A 25180-nucleotide genomic window follows, 5' to 3' on the forward strand; every position below is an offset into this window, starting at 1 on the left:
AAAGAAAACCCAAAGCAAATGTATCTAACACCTAAAAATACCATGCATAAAATCTACTATCCACGAACAGAAGATGTTGTGATTTTCCCATTAATCATCATAACCACCAACCAGATTGGGTAAACTTATTAGTTTCTAATTATATACAATAATATTGATTAAGAAGTTATTTTTGCCATAGAAAATTAGTCCTATTTTTTATCTAGGATAAAGACTCAACCACTTGGAATCGAATTGAGATGAGACTGTTTGTTAGTGAGAAAAGCTACATTCTCTTCAATGCATTTACTGTCGGGCTAAAAACATAGGATATTATTAAGATGTTCAAAATCTAAAAGATGCCTGGTTTTAATTAACTACGTATCTGATAGGAATTATAAGTGCAAGCAATATCAGACCCAACGAGATCAAGCCTTGTAAATGTATCTGACAAATGACTGATGTAACAAATGGCCCATATGAACTGGAATACCTTGAGTACTGGACTCTTGAAACTGGTTTTAAATTAAATTACAATGTAAGCTGACCAGGATAATACATCTTATTTCTTTTTTAAGATAAAACCCATTTAAAGTGATCAGGTTTCTAAGCTAAGGAACTTCATATGCTAGTTTAATATTTTAATATTTGCATTAACAGCAGCAAGAAAAACAAGCTATGGTAGTGTGAAACTCTCTTGCTCACACTCTTCCAGAGAAACCCACACAAATCAGAAGGGACCATAATATTTACTTGGGTTAAGGACATAAAAGATTCTTGGCCAACCAGATGTAACAGCTGAACACTACCAATAAATTTATTAAGAGGCACAGAGTCATATGACCTCCAGCACAGGACTTCAGGTAGTAAAAATACACTTAAAAAATCCCTGCATTTCGTTTATTATCTCTGTGACCTCGAGCACGTGGTGTTGCCCCACTCCATGTTACCTAAACTGTGAGGTTTGGATGAAGGGCACTTCCCCAAGGTATTTACACAGTGCCTCACAGAACGGGGCTGCAATCTCAACCAAGAAGCATAAAAACAACTCAAGAATAAAATGATAGTATATATGCACAGTTTTGTATAAATTGGGATTTAAATATATTTCCCCTTTGCTGGCGTGTAAGACCACCACCAACAAAATACATTTCTAAGGAATGAATTGATTTCTACGTATTTTTAAGTTATGCCAAAAGAAAAGAGTTTTCCCGAGACAGGCAAACTGGAAATTACTCAGGGGTTGCTTAGTTACACTGTAGGACTACTTTAAATTATCCTTCAGACATTGCAGCAAAACTGGAAGAGTAGGTGCAAGCCTCTCATGATGTGGAGTTAAGTCCACGTGGGAATTTGCACCATTCTTGCTCATGAATTTTAGAGTGCCAATACAACAGACTCATTTAAAATCTTGGTGAGACAATGCTGCCACTGTAAAAAGCATTTTCCTTAAAAAGTCATGATTTTAAATTTTAGTCCGTTATCAGGATGTATTATTACCAATTAGATCATATCAACTCACAGGCAGAGTTCATAAATACCTATGAATTAGAGGTAGAAATAATGCCCAAAACAAGCCCTTGGGCGGGGGAGGAGGTTTGTATATGGCTAATAAAAGCCACCACAATTCCAGCTACAGCACTACTGAATTAAATGGGCCTTTGGGGTATTACTAGAAAATTCAGAACCCTTTCAAATAGATTTTTAGAGATTAATACTTGGATGAAATGTCATACATGTCTAAAAAATGAGTGAAAACTGCCAAACATCTTGTTCTAAATACTGTGCTGTCTTTGTTGGAAGAGGCTGATTTTCAAGCTGTCAAGAGTTGTATTAAATTAAATGCTTGGACAAGAAAAATGTTTTACAAAAATTTATTGTAACCATCAAATACTTAAAGGCATTCTGCATTAAATACACTAATTACTTCTTAATAAACAGAACTACTGCAAACATATCAAACAGTACCATTTAAAAGATCAGAAGGACCAATAATAGTTACACAACAGAAGATGAAAGCATACAGCACTATATGGCATAGTATGACCCACTTGGATATTGCATTTTGGCAAAAATGATTTCAAGACTATTAATATTCATGTCATGCACATCCCCAGGTATGCAAATAACAGAACATCTAAACTAGAGACTTGCAAACAGGAGAGTTCCCACACTACAAACACCCAGCAGGTACTAGGTACCCTCTTTGGCCTGGAAGAAAATAGGCAACTTCTCTGAATCAGTAGGTAAACTACTTAAACACTTTGTGTTGAGTAAACAGAAGAACAAGTTTTTAACTTCTTGAAATTTGTTCCATCTTTTTACATTTTATATCTCTGATTCTAGTGCCAAGTACAACACATGATTAATGTAAAATCAGACTGCAGTTACCAGTTAACATGTCTGAAGGTTGACAACACTGTTTATTGACAAAATACCTCTCCATCTCATGAATATATATTCAAAATATCCCCTAAAGAAAATCTTAACAAAGAGGCAGCTTAAAAACAAAGTACAGAAAGTGATTTTTAAAGCCCAAATTTATATTACTGAGTTGTTAGCAATTAATTCTTTTCCCAATATAGCTCTTAAACTAATAATTAAGATCTGTCAAAAACATTTGTATGAGAAATACTGAACTTCTGACAAAAGTGTCTCAGTTTAATTATCAACCAGAAACTCACCAAAAAAAAAAAAAGAAAAAAAGAAAAAAAGTGAAAAAAATAATCAAAACAGGACTGAAATTAAAGTATAGTTTAAAAAAAATCTTGATATTACCAAAGTTTAAATGTTCTGCTTATGACCCTGTGCTGTCAAGTCCCTAAAAAGCGTCTTTCTTTAAAAGTTGAATTACTTGATTAAATTTCATGACTGAAAACAAGCAAGAACTAATTCAGCAGCAGCATTTTGATGCCAAACTGAGGTCCGTAAAGGATATAAAACAGTGTTTTTAAAATTTACTTTAGCCACATATCAAAACATACTCTGTGAAACAAAGATTCCATATTCTAAACTATTAAGGCTCAGAAGCAGAAAAAGACTCCATCAGCAACTGTGCAAAGCTGGTCCCACACATGCTATATGGCCAAAAATTAAACTCAGTTTCTGAAATACTATATAAAACTTTGCTGAACAACTCTTCAGTCTAACTACAATAACTTCCAAAAAGAACCTGTGGCTCGGAACTGAGCAATGCTTCATGTTGTGCATTTACTCATGAGCAAACAAAGCTTTTACATTTCTAGCCAGGCTAATTTTGATAGCTACAATGATTCTGGCAAAACATGACATGTCTTAACTAACTGTATCTTACAGAGGTTCACTTTTATTGAATTTGAAAGTGAAGCAGTACATATAAGCCACAATTCTGAAAATATCTATGCAAAGACTTAAAATATATGTGGATAGTTAGTCTCTTTGATACCAGTGGAGCCTATGCACAGTGCTTGTAGAATCAGGGCCTTAATTGTCACATTAGTCACTTCAGGTACTCTTTAGTGGATTAGAACTCAGCTGAATTAACTGAGTTAATTCATTACTGACAATTAACATTATCTGAAAATATCTAATACTGTTTTCCCCACATTTGTGTTTTCTCTTTATTGGGAAAAGGCATTTCAATTAAAAAAGCATATTAAGTAACAGTAATAACCAAATTAATTCTGAAAATATTGCAGCACTGCATATTGCACAGATGCAAACTGTCACCTTCTATTCAAAGAACTAGCTGAAATTCACATTTATCAGAAGTAGCTTTTTACCTGCCTGAAAGAAACACTTGTCACAAAGCCCACACTTCCAACAGGAACACAGCCCGGCCAGTGCTGCGGAGCGTTTATAACACGCCCTACGCAAGGTGTGTTAACTAAGGCTCCTAAAGGCTTGCTTTGCATTTCTGGGCTTTGGCCTCTGTTTTCTGGCCCCGTGTTCAGGCTTGCGGGAGGCCCGTGAGCGAGTCTGTACCAGGCAGGCAGCCGTGGTTTTTACAACCTGCTTGCTCTTCCGTTGCGCCGCCTTGCGCCCACGCCTAGGGTGTGTTATAATCGAGTTTAAGTCCTTACGGAGGGTATCATACCTATTCTCAGGGTCGTCATCATCATCTTCCTCCTCCTCCATTGGAATAGTCCTTGATAGAGCCTCTCCCTCATCTCCTGAAAAACAACCAGGCAGGAAACACTCAGCACAAGGAAACCCAGCAATGAACGATACATGACAGCACAATGAACACTAGAGAGCATGGACTACATCTCCACCAACAATCCCCATTAAAAATAGCTTGGTAATACCACTTTTCTATCAGTTACCTACCTTGACATATAAAAATAAGTATTTTTATTAATAAAGTATCTAGTTTTTCAAGCAGCACTTTTATCCACATTATGCTCGCTACTACACACAGCTTGCAATTCTTGCCTTGTTACACACCGTGAATTGGGTTTTTTACACCAAAACCTGAATACTCCTCCCAGGAGCCAGAAATTAAGTTTCCCAAGAAGTTATTTGCTCTATCAGAATCTCCACTACTGAGTTTGGGTAAATTGAAAAGGCAGCAGGAATCCATTACAGGATTGCTTGCCAAGCCTATGAGCTGCCCTGCTGCCATGAGGAAGCACTGCAGAACACTAATCCTTATCTACATTTGCTTTCAGAGTACATGTGTGTGTGTAAAGAGTTATGTTTTGAGAATTCCACGTGCTATCCTAACTGTAAATATCCAAACTCAGCTGCACTACATGGCACTGTCTCATATGGAAAGGACACGAAAACCAACAGTGCGGGACACGGAACAAAGAGCAGCCCAGGATGGCACCCGCCTTAAAGCTCCTCTGCACTCTCCTGGCTGGACACAGAGGAATCCAAATTATTTCTAGCGCACTCTCAGGCCTCTACCCTTGCTTTTCTCTTGCTCTTCTGACTTGTATATAAGTCAGACAAATCTGTTAGGTAGTAAAATTAAGCTAAGGAAAAGAAACCTCACAATCCTAACTAGCTGAGATCCCTCCATTTATAACCTCTACTGCTTATTTGCCACCTGTGTGGACTGGACTAAAACCAGGCTGTGAGAAGCTACTCCAAGTTGTTTTAAGGTACACCTGTCCTGGAAACAGCATTACCCAGATGCCATCTGACAGGACTGTCTAAGAGGTGATCCCAGGACGTACCTCACTTAGGTAAAAGCATCCTGGTGAAAAAAACAGATTCTAAGTCTCATTCGATGATCGATCTATGCAGCTTGTTCACAAACAGAAGAGATTCCTTTATTAATTCACTTATTAAGCCAACACATGTCTCCTCTTAAAATAATCTAACATAGGCAGGATTTCATAAAATCAAACTCAGGCTGGAAAAGACCTCTGGACATGACTTACTCCAATTCCCTCCTAAAAGCAAAGCTAACTCCCAAATAAGATCAGTTTTTTCAGGGCCTTGGGCAATCAAGTTTTGAGCATTTCCAAGGACAGGGATTCCAGAACTGGACAACTGTCAAGCTTTGATCATGGTCAGTGTATAAAATACTTTTGCTAGTACCTCTATCAGTTTTCTTTGCTAAATCCTGTACCCACTGCCTCATCCTCTCAGCACACGTTCAGCTCAGCCTTCCCTGAAACTGCCCATTAGGTGATTTGCAGGCAGCAATTTAGACTTCCCATTTTTAGCATTCTCTCTCCATTCTAAACCAACCCATTTCTCTCTGTCTAACTCTACTGCCAATCATCCCACATCACCATCTCATTTTTCCAATTTGTACACTGTTACCCTTCTCTCCAATAATTATCCAACCCTTCCACTTGTGACTTGCAAGTTAAACAATTGCTTCCACTGCCTCAGAGACCTTCTGATATATTACAACCAACCTTTTCCCCCTCAGCCATTTCAATACCAAGTCTGTGAACACAAACTGTACACAAGCAATCCCATTTTTAAGGTATTTTTCTTCGATGATTCAGTGATGCTGAGACTCTCAGAGTACCATCAATTGTCTGTCTCTGGGAGAGTTTTAACAGCCATGGCAGTTACCACACACAAAAAGCCAGTTCATTACTATGTAAACTATTCATTATTTGCAATCTCCCCCAGCAGTGGCATCACTGGGGAAAACATTGATAAGGCAGCACTCAGGTAAAACCCTAAAAGTCCCAGTACTATGTGCAGAGACACAACTAAACTTACTTCATCGGAAGGCCTTGAAAAACAAACATCACAGGGCTGTGTCAAACACAGAACAAGAAACTTATTTTCCAATTGCTACTCAAGGATAATGCAAAACACCATTAACCAAACTTTGCTTGGGTTCTAAATCTAAAGCAGCACAGCACTCAGAAAAGCAGCCTTTTTACATCTGCAAAGATGAACAACTCTCTCCTGAAACTGAACTGCAGGAAAACTTCAGGAAGAAGTGGGTCACCATCAAGCTGGTAGGAGGAAGGGGGAACATTAATGTCCAATTCAAAATCCGATGGTTTCAGGGTTTTTTAGGGGTGAGGCTTTTTGTTTAAGATGTTACAAATAACAATCATTTCATCTTGTACCTAGTATCTGCCTACAAGTATTTTATTGAAAAGTCAAAATATAGCTGTGTCCCTTCTGCTGTCTTACCACAGAATCATGGAATCCCGGAATGGTTTGGGTTGGAAGGGACCTTTAAGCTCAGGGACACCTTCCACTAGCCCAGGTTGCTCCAAGCCCTGTCCAACCTGGCCTTGGACACTTCCAGGGATGGGGCAGCCACAGCTTCTCTGGGCAACCTGTGCCAGGGCCTCACCAACCTCATACGAAAGAATTTCTTCCCAATATCTGTTCTAAACCTACCCTCAGTTGGAAGCCATTCCCCCTTGTATCTTCATAAACATATTGTAGTTTTATTCCCTTTTAGTTTAGCTGCAGCTTTGCAAACAACTGTATCTGAGCCAACAGTTAAAGTCATGTACAGAAAGTTCTGTGAAACATAACTAGAAGAAAAAGAAACTGAACAGTTTATCTGTCATGCTAATTAAAACAGGAAATATTTTTCCTAGTTGAAAATTCATTTATTAAAAACATGTCTACTGTCTGTGTAATGTGAAAACTGCTTTCTTAAGTTCTTTAAAACTACGTATTGGAACACAGCAGTTCTGAATTTTCTAAATTTACCAAATCTTCAGGACACTAACAAAGTAATTTTGCCTTGGCAAGAAAAATAATTATTACTCTAAACCTACTATGAAAACAGTAAGCAATGACAGATTTCTGTAAGTGACACCAGCTCTTCTAAGGCTACATGGCTCTTGTGAGGCACAAAAATCATCCTGATTCTTAAACGTGTCCTGCAATGCCAAAGGTCTCCAGAGTCATCTCCAGTGCATAACCAGGAGGTGACAAACATGAGTTCCCTGGGTTATCTACTCCTTTAATCCAGCTTCTGCTAGAGCAGTCCCTGGCAGGCAAAGCAAGGACTGGGCTTTGGAAAGCTGAGCTCCAAAGCAATACCTACTGCAACTACAGACTGCAGCTTCTCAAGCCTCTCCATTTACAGTGACATCCTCAAGGGTCAAGCTGCACAAACTGAAGTAATGTAATTTTAGAATCACAAGATAGTTTGGGTTGAAAAGGAACTTTAAAACAGGTGCTTCCAAACCAGTATCAGAAAACCTAACTGCCTACAAATATTTAATTGTGTAATTACCAACTGACGAATATTTTTCACTTCTGGATTATTAAATGTTACCCGAACCTTACAGAATTCCTCTATTAATATATTAATAATAGGTGTACATGAACACCTTTTGCACACCTGATGACTGACAGAATCCTGCACCAGCAGACAGCATCAAGCTCTCAGTCACTGGCCTGATCTTCTGCTCGTCGCTGCTTCCATCGCCACTGGAATTCTGCTCATCATTTTCTTCCTTATCAGATGAGGAAGAGGAAGTGACATCCACTTTCTTTTTTGACACTTTCTTTTTTAAGTTACTCCTTTTACTTTCTTTCATTGACCCTCTTTTAGTCTTTTTCTTACTGTCTTCATAAGACTCCTCATCAGAAGAAGATGAATCATTCTGTTCCTTTTTGGAAATTTTCTTTTTGTGAGTTATTTTTTTCTTTTCTTTAGTTTCAGTTCGTTTTTTACGCTGCACGGCATCATCAGAAGAACTCTCCTCTTTTTGGGGAGATTTCTCAGTATCAGAGGATAAATCAATGTGTACTCTTTTAGCTACTCTCTCTCTCAAATTTCTCTTTTCTGTAAATACAGGTTCCTTTTTAATTTTGTCGTTTTCAGAAGAATTGCAACTTCCTTTCTCTGGAGAGGACTTCTCACCATCAGATGAGGAATCATCTTGCTCTTTCTTGAAACTTTTCTTTTTCAATTTTTCAGATTTCTTCGCTTTGTTTTCTGACCCTTTCTTGTTCTTGAGTCTGTCCTTTGAAGACTCAAACTTGTGCTCTTTCTTTGCAGATTTCTCAGTACTCTCTGAAGAAGAATCTTCTTGTGCCTTTTTCTTTTTCAAATCCTTGTTTTTGTTACCTTCAGGAGAACTTTCCTCTCTCTCCAGTGAAGACTTCTCAACATCAGAACACTCATCATGTTTTCCCTTTGTGGATTTTTCTTTTGAGTCCCTGTTTATCTTCTCCTTAGCAGACAACCTCTTACCCACTTTTTTATCTTTAGAAGAATGGTTCATTTCCTTCTCTGGGGAAGACTTTTCAACATCATCATCATCTTCAGAAGACTTACCTTTCTTTTTCTTCCGATTTACCTTTCTTTTACTGCTTACTTTCTTCCTCTGCTCTTCTTCAGAGGAATCGTAACTATCCTCTTTTCGTGAATATTTTTTCTTAGGCTTTTTGGCAGCCTCAATTTTACTTAACATTTTTATCTCTTTTTCTAACTCAGAATCATAGTTTGAAGAATCTGAATAGTTTTGTCGCTTCTTTTTAGCAGCGGCGGCGTTTTTAGCTGATTTGCCTCTTTTAGCATCTAAATCTGAACCAGAACTGGAACTTTTTCGTTTTCGTTTTCCATTTTCATCCTTTACTGGCTGATTCTTCTGAAAATCTGAAGTCTTCTGATCATTTGCTGGTGCTTCACTATTGCTGTCAATGTCTGAGGAACTGCGACTCATCATTCCTGCCTCTTTAAGAACAGCTGGCATCTCATCAGAATCCGAGCTCTGATCCAAAACATATGGCTTCTTGGCTTCGGAAAGGTTATCAGGGCTGGGGCCATCAGCAGCACTGTCAGAAGGGTTTCTCTTGTCGTTTTTCCTCCGTGGCTGTTTGGCTGGTTTTCCCTTGTGCTTCTCACCGCCCACGTCGTTGCTGTCCTCCTCCGAGTTGGATGTCAGAGGGCTCATGTCCGTGGGGCGCCGCAGGGGGGTGGTTTTCACGCGCGGCGACCGCCGGAGATCGGACTCCTCGACAGGCACGGCCTCGTTCTCCGTGGAGGGTTCGCTGCCAGCACTGTGATTTTGTTTCACAGGGTCACAGTTTTCTGCTCTAGGCTTTGCATCAACACCTTTATTTTCCTTTTCTAAACTGTTGTCTCGATCTTCAGCTTTAACTGTAACCTCTGAGAGGGAAACAGGAGTCAATTTTACAACCAATTCTTTTGTTCCTTTAGCCGATGATTTTAACTTGGTACTACCTTTGGCATCTTTCACAGGAGCGTTCGATTTTGTATTTGAATTTAGAGTCTCATGATCTGTTCCTGTGTTTCCACTCTCCTGCTCATCTGATGGCATCTGAATCTCCATAGCAGACTCTAGAGTCTCAAAAATGTCTTCAGGAACAGATGAGGGAATGGACACTATATCCATGTCCAAAGCCTCTGTACTGTTCGGTTCATACTGAGGTTCTTCATTTCTGCCAGACTTTTTCTCTTCCCCAGAAGTAGGTTTGTTATCAGTCTGTTCCACTGTTGGAACACTTTGATCCATGGGCTCACTGTCAGGCTGTTCTGATACAACCTTTTTCGGCGTCTGTACAGTGTCATCCTCTTTTAATGCCACATGTTCCTTTCCTTCATCTTTTTTCACCTCATTTTTTTCAGATCTAACCTCAGTTTTTTTCTCTTTGGTATTTTTATCTTTGATTTTAACATTCAATGCTTGAATCTCCAGGTTCAGACCTTCTTCTAGTGCCAGATGAGCTTTTTTCATGTCACTCAGCACAGATTTAAAAGCCTTCAGCTGACACAGTTGCACAGTTGGGCTTATTTCTACATTTTCTGCAGCGTTTTTCAAAAAGCTTACAAAGCTAGAATTGAGATTTGCTGTAGTTTCAACCAGCTTTTTTGTTTTCTTAAGCAAGTCTTTTGGCACCATTAGTGCTTTATAAGAATATGTTAGTGAACCTGAATATGAATTATCTAGTTTTTTTTCTTCACCATTACAGTTTGCACTATTTCTCTTTGGAGAAAACTTGACTGTATGGTCATATATTTTACTTTTTTCACTTTCAACTTTGATCTTTTTTTTGTTTTGTTGAAGTAACTGTTCTAAATTTTCAAAGACACTGTCACATGCAGTGACCAAGTCCAATAAAGGCTCTGGATGGCAAATATAGCAGTGCCACTGGTTATTTTCATCCAGGATAGTCGAGAGCTCCTTTCGACCCAGGTTGCGCAAAATGCACTTTTTACAGAAGGCGTTATGGCAAAAGTCACAGCAAATCAAATTTCCACCTTCAGCACACCACCTGAAACGAGACACGAGGAATGGAAGAGGTTTGTCTCCAGACCAACACAGTGGCAAACTCTTAAGCTGACATATTTAAAAATTCAGGTGATAAACAGATCCGTTTATGGAAGCCATTTTTAAAAGCACATCTGAAAAGCACTCAGCTGAGAACTGGAAAATCAGAAAATTCATGTATTAGATTAAAAGTTCACAAGGCTGAAATGGTCAGTAAGTTTCAAACACAACTTCAGCACTGATTTTAAAGAAAAGAAAAAACTAATTAAATTTTATTTTCCCTGTTTCTTCTGAAAATTTGGAGAGAGGAGGGAGTGGAGTGATTTATTTTACATCAGAAGCAATTGTCTTAAGTCTTTCTAGCCTTAACTGATATATTACTACTGCAGGCACATATGACCTGAAAAGTGGTGGACAAGAAAGCTCATAAGCATCACAGACTGCACAATTTTGACAGAATTACGCATTTAGATATTTGACCTAAGGACAGAGAAATACTTTAGTATTTCAAAAGTGGGAAATGCATCTGTAGAAATAAGTTTCTGTGACTCACAAGGTTTAGCATGTCAGATTCTATCCCCACCTTTAAAGTGTTTGTAAGGTTAATGGGCATTATGGGTCAATACTCAATTAATGGGCATGCTATTTAGTTAGAAATGTGATGTCTAAAAGTGTTTGCTATTGGATTCATTTATAAAATGTTTTCCTATTAATTACTTAAATAACAATCAAATAGATAGGAAAACGCTGGGGTTGAGTATTTCTTGGTGAGAAATAATTGTTGATTAAGCTCTTAAGCTCTTATGTACTGGTCTTATCTCTAGCAATAATAAGCTGACTGACAAATAAAGCTGCCCAGGCCAGAAGGGCTGTGGGTGTGTTTGCACTCCTGGCCCCTCACCTGCACTGTTCGTCCATCCCGTCGGAATCCCGGCTGATGTCATCGCTCATGTAATACTTGTAGCAAGTCTGGAAAGAGACAGGACAAGGAATTCTCTATTAAATCCCAACAAGGCTTCAGAGATCCATTTGATTTCCAAAGCTTGCCAGTAAAGGCAGCAGCTGCAAGGTCTTCAGCATTCTAAGCCTTTTACATTTGTGTTAATCTAAAAAAAAAAATCTACCACGGATACAACAGGTCCCAAAATGTGACTTCTTATTTAGATGGCTCAAGGTTTATTTGAAAATTAAACAGGTTTGTGTTTGATTGCTGTGTAACTGCGTATTTAGAACACCAGCTGAATATTTCTCTTCAAATCTCTAAGTTTTTTTCCATCTATTTCCTACATAAATCAATACCACATCCTCCCCAGCACAATTAATCCTGCATAAATTACAGTTTTCAGATGTATGCTCCTTATGTTAGCATCTGATGCCATAAAGCTTTACATAAAAAGGTCTTCAGCAATTATCCTGATGTTAACACCCAAGTATTCAATTGCCAGGTACAAACTAAGTATCTTTATTGAAAATTTGGTAATGGTAAGAAAAAAAACCTCAGCTAGAAGTAGCAATGGCTTCAGTTTCTGAACTCTTTACACCAAATTTGAAAGGTGTGATGTCATTTTTTTCCAGTTGCTAGTGAAAAAGGTTCTCCCAGACTTGCAGTTCTACTTTGAACAGGCATTAATACAAACTATTAGCTACATACTGTCCTTTTACCCAGCAGATCAGTGAATTCAGAATCCAGAAGAGGATTCAGCACATGAATTTAACATGATGATGCCCCTTTACATGGAATAGATTTATGTATCTGTTCAACTAAACTATCCAAACAATCAAAACCAACAAAAAACCCCAGTAACGTCTGATATTTAGACATTTGATGGAACATTCATAGTTGAAGGAAAACAGCTTCTCAGGTCTGGGGCTGTTGACCTAAGCAGGAGAAAAATAAGGGCAGAACTAGGCACAGAAAGCAACGGAAGACCTGGAGTATGGAGATCAGGGACTTCCACTCCTCACTCCCACATTAACTTAAGGCCATGTTCCACTAAGCAGCGACAGAAAATTTAAAGGAAAAAGTCCTGGATGCAATTCATGTAGCAGAGCCCCCAGTCAAGGGCTGCTGTTGAACCCAACACCCTAAAGAAGTTAAAAAAATGACCCAGGTCTCTTGTGCATGGCAGGAACACAGACAGCTGCAGCCACCTGCTGAGGATTTTCAAGCCTAGAACAAGAGCTGGGACTCCAGTGGAGATGGAGGACAGTCATCGTGTGAGCTGATTATTGTAAAGCATATTTGATAAAAGAAACAAGTCAGAATACAGAGAAGAGGCAGAACATCAGACTACATGGGCACGCCTGTGACAGTCTGTCAGCTGAACATGGAACATTAGTCAGGAACTGGGGAGAAGGAGGAGGGAAGGGAACAGGAATGCTACATGTGCACTCTAACAGAGTATCTCTCTGTATCTCTCTACCTTTGGCAACACCTTTACAAATACAGCATCTATAGGCTGTAGAGACATGCAAGAGATATCTCCATATCTCTGAAAATTAACAGAGGTCTCCACAGCAGGGGCAGGGATGTTTCCTTCCTGCCCTGTTGCCCCCCTCTTTCCATTGCAGGCAACTCAGGGCCTCTCTGAAGCCATCAGGAAAGCAGGCAGCTGAAGACCCAGATCTGGGTTTAGGTTAGGTTTAGATCATTATTTCAAAGCTGCCATAAATTAAAACAATCCACGAGCTGCAGAAACCGAGATGGCTCTGAAGCTACTTTTCTGCTCCTTATTCCAATATTATTTTACACAGAACACTTTACCAGGACATCCAGACTTGAGTCTGCTCTTACAATACATTATGAGTAGGCAGAAACTTCAGACAGATCATTTAACATTAAAAATTCACTACTATTACAGCCTTAAAGCTATAAAACTAAATTCCACATAAACCACAATGAGTTTAACTGAGGTATAAGAAAACAGGAACATAAATTTGTAAGTATATTTGCTTTCCCCCCCCGCTTTTACTTTCCTTAACTGTAACAGCTAATGACTAAAAAAAAGAACTACTCCCACAAAAATCCCAGCCAAATCAACTAATATGACATTTCAAACAAAAACAAACAGTAGAACTGTTTACCACATACCTTACAAATAAGAACTTTCAGTGTAGGATGTCTGTAGATTGAATCCTTTTGAAAATGGTTCACCTGTTGCCCACAAGCTGTACAGCTTACAATTCCATGTAGTCCTTCCTCTATAGAGAGGATTATAAACCACACATTAATTGTTTTCTTTTTTTTTTTTTTTTTAAGAAATCTATATATACCTATTTAATTTTCTTACAATATTTCGGCCTGTCAGGTTTTAGGCCTTTATTTCTTTACCGCCCAGCACTAGAGATCTTTCTGTAACCACTTGTCATTTAAAGACTGAAAGAATTTCCCTCTAATTTCTATGCTCCACTTGGGGTGAAGATACAATTCTTTTCCTTTGAGAGATTCAATTTGGGCTAACTGGTCACCTCATGAGAACACACCTAAATAAGAGTCATCAATAAAACTCTTCCAGAGCAGTCCTGATATTCTGGACAATGTTCCCAATTTAATCTTTGTTTAGCAAATGCATGTTTATATTATATTTTCTTTCACACACAGTTTAGTTTCTCAAAGAAGAATACAGAAAACTATTACAGAAGATGCACAAAATCCTTTTAATAGTGCCTGAAAAATCTTTTCTCACCTTTTGTTCCCTTCTTGATGGCGGTTTTTGCTGTTTGGGTTTTTCTGAAACTACAATTTTGCTATAATACACATGTACTCCCCATCTTGCTGATTGCTCTCAGTTTGTGGACCACCCTGCTGCTATACCTATATTTGGTCAAGAAAACATTTCTTTACTGCCAACCCCCCAAATTCACTTTGAAGGGGGTGAACGTGGGCTTGGCAGGTTCACTCCATGCCAGGCTGTTAAACCAACTAGTTAATACTGTGAGACCTTTCTGTTTTCATCAGCAAAAAAGGAAAATCATTTGTGAAAGCTCATACACTTTCAAAATCCTAATCTGGGATCAAGCAGATAGAGGTTTGATATGGGATCACTCAACTGTGACTTGTCCTTTGCTGCCATGTTCAGTAAGTGGAACAAGGAAATTAACTCAAATGGTTTCACTCAGTGGTTACAATCTGAGTACAGACTCCGTATTTTTTTCTAGTTTTCAAATAATCACTGCCACAGAAGCACCACCACCACAATGTTAAGGAACTGAATGAACATTCTCAAGACACAATGCAAGCTACCAGCAACCTGCTGCTGAAGCACCATCTTAGATGGCTCAGGGGCCAGTGAGAACAGCTGATACACCCTCACAACTCAGGGAAATTCTGAATACATGACTGCATGTCTGCAGAGCCTGGGCACTCACAAAGCCCTCTCACCACCTCAAAACCAGCTCAAACACTGGTTTCAGACACCGCTGGCGACCTTGAATAAAGGCATCCGTCGTATCGCACTCCTGGGAAAGCAATCCCATGTTCCGCAGCACGGAACCCAAGCCAGGTCTGTCACACACCACAGCCAGCCCAGGGACAACAGGCCATTCCCTGCCAAATCCTGAGCCACTTCCCTCTTTTCTACAGCTACGGGGAAGCACCACGGCCTCCTTCCTAAGATCTGCCAGTTGGCACCAGAAAGAGAGATTTATGAGGCAAACCTTTGTAAGCCATGTTACTGCTACAAATGATGATGACCTAAAGAAATTCAACTACTACTCATTCATTAATACTGAGAAAATACTTACTTTAAAACATTCCTACCAGAGTTTATTAGCAAAAATACAACCATAACCATTCTGCAGACACAACACTTGAAAATAATGACACAATGACTCTCAGCAGTCTCAGATGAGAGCATCTGGTTGCTAGAAAGGCAAGACTTCTATTACTACCACTATTTCTAATATAAACAGTACATATAATTCCTAATAAAAGTGCAAAGATGCACCCCACAATGAACAAGACGGACTGGCATTTTTTATTTTATCGTTATTATTTACCTGCACTGTGCAGACAATTCAGGATCTCAGGGACTACACATTTACCTGCTCTGTACGTGCTCAGGGCACCTCAGTCAGGCATCAAGACACAGTTCAGTGCCACTTCATGCAAAAAGCTGACAAAGTTTGACAAACTGGTTTGATATATTCCCTAATCCTGCTCTTGAGGCTGACTGGAGTCACATCCCTCACCTGGCTACCTTTCCTGCTCTGGAAATGGGGTCAACACAAGGAGTAGGCAGTACCTGTTCCATTTCCCTGGAAGCTGACTGGAGTTTAACACACATCCTGGAGAGCTCTAAAACCAAATACTATCAGCAGAGACGTTAACAGAGCTGAGCTCGCCCTGGACAAAGGTAAGGCTTAAACTCTTCATGTCCCTTCCAAAACTATTACCCCATGTCAGGCACAGTACATGAGTAACCAGCCCAGATACTCAAAGGAAAGCCTATAAATTCCCTGGGGACAGAGAAAAAAAGTTGGAAGGGCAGGTCATACAAACTGTCCTGGGGATGCAGACACAGGCCACAAAGCTCAAGCAGAAGAGTCCTATCTTCTCAACACTGCACCCTTGAAGAGTTCTGTTGGACCATTTGCAAATGTCATAAGCACAAATGGGAAAAGCATTCCTAAATGCTGCACAGGACATCTTGCATGAATAAACAGAACCAACTTCCAAAGATTAAGAAAGGGATTATTCAGAGAAAACATCAACGCTCAAAATGTGATTAACATCATGCATGAGCCCATGTGTATGCACAAGCACATTTCCACACAGTCACATTTTACTCCCCTTCCACCACAAATGGAGAAATAGCACTTAATAAATTACAGTAAGACTCTAAAAGAGAGTAAGTATCTCAAATGATATAATGGGAAGAATGAAGAGTGTGTACAAGATCTGTTTATATGAATATCCTAGGTACTGCTGTAGGTATGTGAATTAAGATACTGCCAGTAGTGTTAATAAAAATATCTGCCTTCTTATTGGCTACTTTATAAATAATCCTCCCTCTCCTTTAATTTTTGGAATGAAATACGAGAAATTGATTTCTGTTACTGCTATAATCTACCTAACTTCTCAATTTTAGCAGTAGCTATGGAAAAGCAGCTGACACAGCAGTTTTTCAAAGATAATCCTTAGAAGGGCCCACTGGTAGGGAATTTCTCACAATTTAAAAACAAAACAGAAGTCTTTGAATTGTTTGAGGGTTTTGGATTTTTCTCAGCTCACTGATGGATCATCTGCCTATACATGTCCCACATGGTTGCTTTCTTAAGAAGTGAACATTCCTGTATCAACACTGTTACAACGTAATTCCTTAAAAAAGGAATACCTGTAACACCTGATTGCAACCAAGCAACTGTACCTAATGATGCATCCTATACCTACAGAAAATAAGGAGTATAATGGGAACTAATCTTAGCTTTCACTGCTGCATTGCAGGGGCAGCAATGGAGGCTAATTTCTGTCAGTTAGCATCCTTAATGAACAAAAAGCCAGAAGAGTGGAGGTATTTTTAGGATAATTTATCAGAAATATGAACAATTTTTAGATGTACCAAATGTGGTCGTAAGCAACAATTTAAACCCGTTTTAATAGATGTTTTAAGTTGTATTTACCTCCACGCTTTTTGGGAGCTTCAGGTTTCATTTTAACGGTATTTCTGCTTCTAAATTCAGGCCCTTTAAAATCATCTTTGTCTTCATTCAGCACTGGCTCAGGCTGTACAACCACTGTACCTAGAATAATTTTATTTAGAAATTGGAAACCATTACACATCCAAATGAAGTGCAAAAGTTCTGTTTAAATAAAGCCAACAAAAAAGTGCAATCTGTTGACTAAAACTCAACAAAGTTTTGAATGCACAGCTGTTCACAGAAAAAAAAAAAAAACAAAACAAACCAACCAAAAACAAACCACCACACACTTCAAAGTGTTGCAGCTGTAGGACAAAAGTCAAAGACTGGATGGGCTGAGGAGCAAATTGTGCCCCCTCTGCCCTGATGTGGCACGTGCAGGACAGGACTGTCACACTGCTGGGGGTGTGGACAGGGATTTGTAGTGCAATGCTACAAATAAAGGACCTGGGTTACATCACTCAAACCCCTCAAAACCTCTACAGTAACTATGCATTTCTCTCTTGGCCCCCTTCTATCCAGTTTCCCTCGCCTGCATTTATTTCAGCATGAAATAAATGAAAAAGCAATACAATAAAAACTGCTTTGTCTTTAACAAAATTCAGAAATTCACATTTTCATTTCAATGAAGAGTACTAGTCAAAATCATGGGAATGAAAAAGCACATCTTTCCTACTTAAGAGCCCAGTTTTTATACTTTTGTTGTGAGGACACTGAAAATCATCTCATACTCTGAAAAAAATCATTTTGAAGTGACTGCTCTAAATACTGCTGCTCATGCAGTAAACAGCAGCAATTTTTCCTGTAACTTCCCTAGGTAAGAAATGGAGGAGATAAACAAACTCACACTGTAGTTAAGAGCAGAGGGATGTAAAGCTTATAGAATTAACTGTTCCTAAAAGGTGCTTAAAAATACATCAAATAACGACACTTCCCTCCCAGAGTTAGTTTTGCTTTTGTTGATCTAATTGCTAATAAATAACCTCAGAGAGAACTGTAGAATAAGACCACCAGGTGACAGAGCTTGAGACTTGTACAAAACAAGGGAAGCATTCTTTCCCTGTGTGTGATGGTTTTACAGAGGTGGCTGCAGGCACTGGACATGGAGCCCCTGGGCTGAGCTGCACCAGGTGCCAAGGCAGAGGTGCTGGGGCTCCTCTGTGCTGGCTGTGCTCACAGCCTGGGTGTCCAGGCCAGCAGCACCCCAGCCAGCCATTTCACACATGTGCATTCCAGTCCACTAGTTGTGCTGCCTCATCACCTTGGCTAATTTCCTGAATTCAGAAGTGAAAAAAGACACGACCTACCTTTAGGCAAGCTTTGCATATCTACATCGTTCTCTGAGTTCTCATTTGAAACATCTTCATTTACAGTTTCATCTACAATTTGTTCCTCATCTGACCCAACGTATTTTGTTACAACTGTAGGTTTCCTGCAGAGACAGAAAAAAACATGCTCTGACAAATAGTACACACTGCAATTCAGGCAAGCCTAGAGCTTTGCAAACATGATATTAACTGGGGAAAACTATGTTTTCTAAATTCATTTAGGACTTTATGAGGTGGGATACTCCAAGTTATTACTATATATAAATTGTAGGTTAATTTTGTTGTTAGGAACAGGAATTCTCCCCTCTATGTGAAATAAAAATATATACTAATAAAATATTTTGTTTCACAGGCTTGCTGTATTTTTTTGTAAAATCAAGGTTTGATGTGTTTTTAAGGAAGTCACACTTCTACCAAAAAAACCCTAAATGAAACTCAAGTGAATGTCTACTCAGAAATTTTATCCATCATTCCAGGTTTAACAGGCAGCACAAAGAGAGCACACAGATATTAACAAATTACAAAAAGTAGCTTGGTTGAAGAGATGTTTGCAAGGAAATAAATGAAATGTGGAGAGAAATGAAAAAACTGACTGTTGAATAAAAGGAACAGCTGCCAGAATTCCACACAAACATAATTTCTAACTGAATCCACAAAAATTAATTAATTTACTACGTCAGGACAGGGAGAAGAAAATACTGAATATGGAGCATAATTTTCAGTAGTCTGAAGGCAATACACAAACTACTGCAGGACACTGGTTTTGTATCAGGAACAGTATGTTACATGTATAAGTGAAAATACCTTTAGTGATAAGACAGGATGCAAAAAAAACAGGACTAAAACTAATATAAATGAAAAAGAGTTCAGCAGGACACTGTATTCAGAAGATGAGGGAGAGAGAAATCAAAGCCAAAGATTGAAGAACATTAAGGCCAGCAGACATGACAGAATAAACCAACTTGGATACAAAGGAGAGTGAAAAGAGATACAGACTTTTAAAGAGCAGTACTAAGGCAGCTGGTGAAACTGTGCATGAAAAATCATGAATGACAGAACTCGAACAAGCATCAGTCGAGAGCAGATGAGGAGCTGGACTAGAGCAAGTCTGGGACACAACCAACCTGTGTCTCCTGTAGGTTCAGAGGGATGGTAAACAGTTAACTCCAGACTTTGTAAATCAAAGAGGGTAAAAGGATTAAGCAGGGATACAGGGAATGGCAGATCCTGCACAGGACAACTCAGCAGCACAGTTGGATGCTACAGCCTCCCAGCAGTAAGGTACACAAAGCCCTTTTTTCCATACAACCCAATTTACATTTTTGGAAGAATCCTACATGTAGAAATAGCCAGAGTAAAGGAACTCTTGTATAAACGGGATAATCTTGTCTTTGTTTATAAAAATCAGGCTTTATGATCTTTACCTTTGACCCTGAGAAACGGTTTGAATTTTAAGTGTATTATGAAGCATTTGTTTTACCAGCACTCTGCTAACTTTATGGATTTACACTGGTGTATACCAAAAATATTTGGCATAGTGCATCGACTTTTCTATAGTTTCACATACCAAAAAGTAATTTATTTGTTTTTATCTTCCAAACCAACCTTTTGGAACGGGATAATCCTAAGGATTTGGTTCTTTCTGAAGAACTACTGCCCTAAAAACAAGAAAAAAATGTAAAGGTCAACACATTTGTATCCAAGGGACCTGTCAACAAAACCAGTTTCTTGCTTTAACTAGAACACATCTCAGAAGTTACCAATGCTTTTATTAAAAAAAAAAAAAAAATTAAAAAAAGCAGCAGGAAAAGCATTAACAAGTGACAGACAATTTCAACAGCCATGCCAGTTCAGTTAAACCAAATCTATGGAGTTTCAGATCAGAAGGAAGCAGCTTCCTGTGGATGCACCTGTGGATGCTCTTCACAAAGAAACCACGGCCTTTTCCAACACCCCCTCCCAGAGGGTTCTGCAAGGCTGGCCCTGGGCACTGTGCCCAGTGTGCCCCCAGAACTGCCAGCACAACACTGACACTTGTTACCTGGCTCATGTGCCAGAAAGCACTGGCTGCCTTTACAGGAAAACTGAGTTTTCAGAGGTTTTTGCACTCATATCATAACCAGGTCTGGGCAGCTTAAAACACCTGAATTTACAGCAGCAAAGGCAAACTAAGGCAGGACTCTGACACTTGTGTTCTCTACATATTAAGGTGCTGTCAAGCAGAATGTTTCCAGCAGAAGAATAGTTAGTAGTAACATATACTACATGAAAAATTTCTTTAATGTGCATAACACATCACACAGAAGAAATCTGCTCATGTTTAATATAGATCCTGCATGCCCATATTTCTTTCTCTTTTAAAAAAGGAAGCATATTTGCCTCAAAGGATAACTAAGTACCTACTGTTATCTGAGTATCACAGTGTAAGTGTAAATAGAGACCAATTCTTTTAAACCAAAAATAGTAAGAGCCTGGTAACCTATAATCCAAAGAACAGAATAAGGATAAAACAATATTAACCAAATTTCTTTATAAAGAAAACCTCACTTTGCAATATGCTCAATATGAATCAGTTAACAGCACTTATTTCTTAACAAAAATGCAACTGCACACCTCAGGTAAGCAAAGCCTAACTCTCTGTTAGAGACTGTTAAGAGACATTGTTCTCAGGAATTATTGTGCACCACAAAGACAATGAAGTTGCCCAAATAAATTCATGTATTTCAGTAATTTAGAAATAAAAGGGGAGGAGGACAGAAACAATTGCTTGCACGTGCCTAAATCAAAGTGAGTTTAATTCAAAATATAAAATTTAATTTTACATTTATTTTTATATATTTTACAGCTAATGTTTCTATTCAACAGACATGATGACATTTACTGGGTGGTTCTGACAGGATTTTTTAAGTATTTATTGTAAAAGCAACATAGTGAACTCAGCCATTCTGCACTAGACATGCAACTAGAATTCAAAAGTGCTTTTATTCCTACCTCATCTCTATTGTTCTCCATTGAAGCTGGACTTCCTTTAGGTTCTCTACTTTTACCTATGGAGAGAAATTAAGGGAATCCACTGAACTGCAAGAAACATTAGAAGTTCTTCACACTGCACATCACATTGTTAATGTTTCACCAGCCTGAATAAAGATGACTGTGTGACTTTCAGAGACCAACTGTTGCACAATGAAACACGTTCCACTATATGGCATAAGTTCTACAGAAATAACCTAGGAATCCTTTTCAGTTCAGCCCCAGACAGGCTGAGGAACAGCCTTCCCCTTGGTGCAGAAATCCTGAAGCAATGGAAATAATACATTAGTGTATTTTTGTTAATCTCTAAGCAGTTACTTCAAATTTTTTCTCTTACATGTCTTGACATTAGAAATAAAGTATTAAATCCGGGATCACAAAACCACAGACAAAAAACCCATCTGATATAGGATATGACTGTGAATTCCCATTTCTCTGTCTCAGGAACTGTGGAATATAAAGCCTAAACACCTGCAACCTATTAGCACCTGTTCCCATCCACCAGTCCTGGCAATGGAAGGGAATGTTTCAAGTTCAGTGACTCAATGATACTCGGAAGAAGATGCTCCAAAGGGTCAGGAACAGCAGGATTTTAACAGATGCACTACAGAGGAGGAAGTATAATTACAATCCTGGATTATCCTGTAAATATCAGGATTATTTGTGATTTTAGCATAAGACTACTAGCACTGCAACTTAAACTTCAGTTTTGGGAAAACCGAACAATTTTCTTCTACACTTTAAAATAATCAAATCACTTTGATTAGAGAATTCAATGCTGGCTATTTGACCTGGGCTGAACTGTTTCAGTAAATTGCAGCAAAAATTATCCAGTCATCTCTGCATGTGAAGGAGGGAATAAAAAAATGGAAGCAGATGTTTTTGGCTCTTTTAAATACCCAAAATTTCTTCTCTAGAATATTACAGGTATTTCTGTATTCTGAGGAAAAAAACTGAGATTTGGAAGGAGGGTGACACACCTTCTGGAGATCATATGCTGCCCACCTTCTACTCTTGATCAATTTGGCCAAGTGATGAATCCATGGAAAATACCAGTTTGTACATCTTGGCAGAGCTTTCTTTGCTCTGGCAGCTCCAATCCCTGCAGACTCTGCACTTGGACCTGGTACTCACATGCTGCTCCCTCTCCATTCCCACAGAACCAGGGAGTGGCTGCACCATCCCCTCCCAGCTCCCAGTGCTGACCCCCTGCTCCTGCTCCCTGCTTCCCAGGGCAGGGGCTGGACTGGACACTGGAGCAGCCCAGGGACTGCCCCTGGCACCGTGCAGGGCACAGGGGGGACACATCCAGTGCCAGTGCAGAGGGGAGACTGAAACATCAGTAAGGCTGGAAAATCAAGTACTGCTTCCTATTTTAATTGACCTCTGTGTGTGGCAGGGACATGTTCCAACTCTCCTAAGCCATACTTAACCTTCACCATCATCTCCCTCCTCACAATACAGTACCCAATAATTCACATATCTCCCACATGCTGGAACAATCCAAGATCCACTACTATATAAACCTGATTTGGCCCCAATCACATCCATAACTTGAGTTTGTAACAAGCATCCTGTGCATTACAAAAAAAGCAAGCACAGTTGCTAAAGACGTCGTCATCATCCACAGAACATTGGGAGGGGAAGGAAATTTGCACAGTTAATTCTGACATTTCCTAATATTTAAGTGTTTAATCCTGACTTTTCTACTTCAATATGTTCTTTTAGATCTCAAAACCAACACTGACACAGGCCTGCTATGAATTTGCAAGTGTACCCATTTCAAAGACAATCTGTATTTTACAGCAAGGAACCAAATTCTACCTTTTAACTACACAGGATAAAGGAAAAGATTTCTTTTTCCCAGTGTGCTCCTCAGCAAAATTTCACTTTGAGATGTGTCTACACCACAGTTTATTTTACTATTCTGCTGAGGTATCACAGGAGTCATTTCTTTTTCCTACGTTAGCAGTTCAGTTTGATGCTGGTGAGCGCCACAGGCAGCAGACTCTCTCAAAACAAATCATTAAAAGACAAAAACAGCATGCCAGAAAACCCATGGAAGATATTACTTAGGACAACAGGAGTTTGAAAATAAACTCCATAACACAGCCAGCACACTCTCATTCTCCTGGACTCCACCGCTTCAGCACAACTTTTAGCTCATTAAACAGTAGAGACTGAAAGGTTTTGCACCTGTATCAGATCCAAGTTAAACTAAGAAACAGTTTAACCAGTTAAATTTGGAAACAGATTTTATTCAGTACTGATACGAAATTATTTCACTTTTAATCACTGTAATCAAAACAGTGTTTAAAATTCGTTACCTATTCCTAACTTGTACGTAAAAATTCTAATAACCAATTCTCACCTCGTGCAGGGCTCAAGGTTTTTCAGAAATCTTATTTCCTTTTCAAATGTTTCCAGATTACATGTAGAAACCTTTTTCAAATACCTATGAAAGCATAAGCTTCAGAACTTCTTCCACAACTACAAGGACTGCAAAAGCTTTACTTCAGCAGAAGAACCAAGATACTGCATTTATAAATTCAGGAACACTGAACAAGGAATTCCTAGCACAGCAAATACATGTGTGTTTGCCATCTCGTGTTTCATACAAGGTAAATCTAACCAGAAGGCTAGATTTTTTTTTTCACATTTAGAAAGATTCAGAACTGAAATAAATATTGCATCAAAGGTCTGTTGTGTATTTATTAAGATATCACCACATAAATCACATTAGGACTTTGTATAATTGCCCCAGTGAAGTGTGATAAATTGAAATAACAACAGCAAGTTAGTTGACTTGAGAATCATATATACACTGAAAGTAAAAAAAAACCCATAAGATGTGTTTTTACCTGTGCTTTTGTTTTTAGATAATGCTGGAGGAGAGTTTGCGTCCTCAGATTCTTCTGATGAGTGAGCCAAGAAGTCATGTAGTTTCTGTACCAATGTGTTCAACTTGCTTTCACTGTTAAAATACAAGTAACACTTCAAATTACTTACACAGCTCACTCTAATTTGAAAGAAATTGAAAAAACTTGAAAGAAATTATGTTTCATCTCGATTAATACACACCTACAAGAGATTTAAACATTTGTCAAAGTAAATAAAACACACACAATTTTTTTAAAACCTGAGCAAAGTGGTATTTGACAAAAAAGCACTAAGGACTTTGTCAATAATAACAATTCTATTTTAAGTCATTTTTACTGTTTACAATTACTGACAGAATTCAAGAAAATCTAAGTGGTAATGCTGCTATGCCATGAAGACAGAGAAAAATTAATTTAAGATTCTACTTTGTCAGAGACTAGACAGGTAAAAACAATAAAATCTTGATTTTATTACCAAAAATGTAACCTTTGGGGATATAAAACACTAGAAGTGACAGCAGTTCCACCTACAGCCTCTGAACAAAGCAGGTGTGTTGAGTGTGGCAGATGAACACGCTCGTGCCAAACTTTTCTTAAAAACCAACCATGTCCATAAACCTGCTGAGTCACGTGTTCATTTTGTCAAAAAACAACC

At 38.7% G+C, this 25180-nt stretch overlaps 1 protein-coding gene across 3 annotated transcripts in view; it reads right to left on the reverse strand.

Annotated features, from left to right (window-relative positions):
• ATRX (ATRX chromatin remodeler) overlaps positions 1 to 25180 on the reverse strand; it is a 77141-nt gene that overhangs the window by 41773 nt on the left and 10188 nt on the right. The window contains exons 2-10 of one of the 3 annotated variants that reach the window (XM_064670237.1): positions 24508 to 24620; positions 21608 to 21663; positions 20222 to 20274; positions 18596 to 18720; positions 17271 to 17390; positions 13741 to 13850; positions 11551 to 11618; positions 7751 to 10653; positions 4055 to 4130 (exon numbers count right to left, since the gene is read on the reverse strand). In XM_064670237.1, coding sequence (XP_064526307.1) covers positions 4055 to 4130; positions 7751 to 10653; positions 11551 to 11618; positions 13741 to 13850; positions 17271 to 17390; positions 18596 to 18720; positions 20222 to 20274; positions 21608 to 21663; positions 24508 to 24620 — 3624 coding nt within the window. Of the gene's footprint in view, positions 1 to 4054; positions 4131 to 7750; positions 10654 to 11550; positions 11619 to 13740; positions 13851 to 17270; positions 17391 to 18595; positions 18721 to 20221; positions 20275 to 21607; positions 21664 to 24507; positions 24621 to 25180 lie in introns of those variants that run through there. The other 2 variants (XM_064670238.1, XM_064670239.1) reach the window with 2 other exon arrangements.

Source organism: Pseudopipra pipra, chromosome 13, assembly GCF_036250125.1.
Source record: "Pseudopipra pipra isolate bDixPip1 chromosome 13, bDixPip1.hap1, whole genome shotgun sequence".
In the NCBI taxonomy this organism is placed as follows: Eukaryota; Metazoa; Chordata; class Aves; order Passeriformes; family Pipridae; genus Pseudopipra; species Pseudopipra pipra.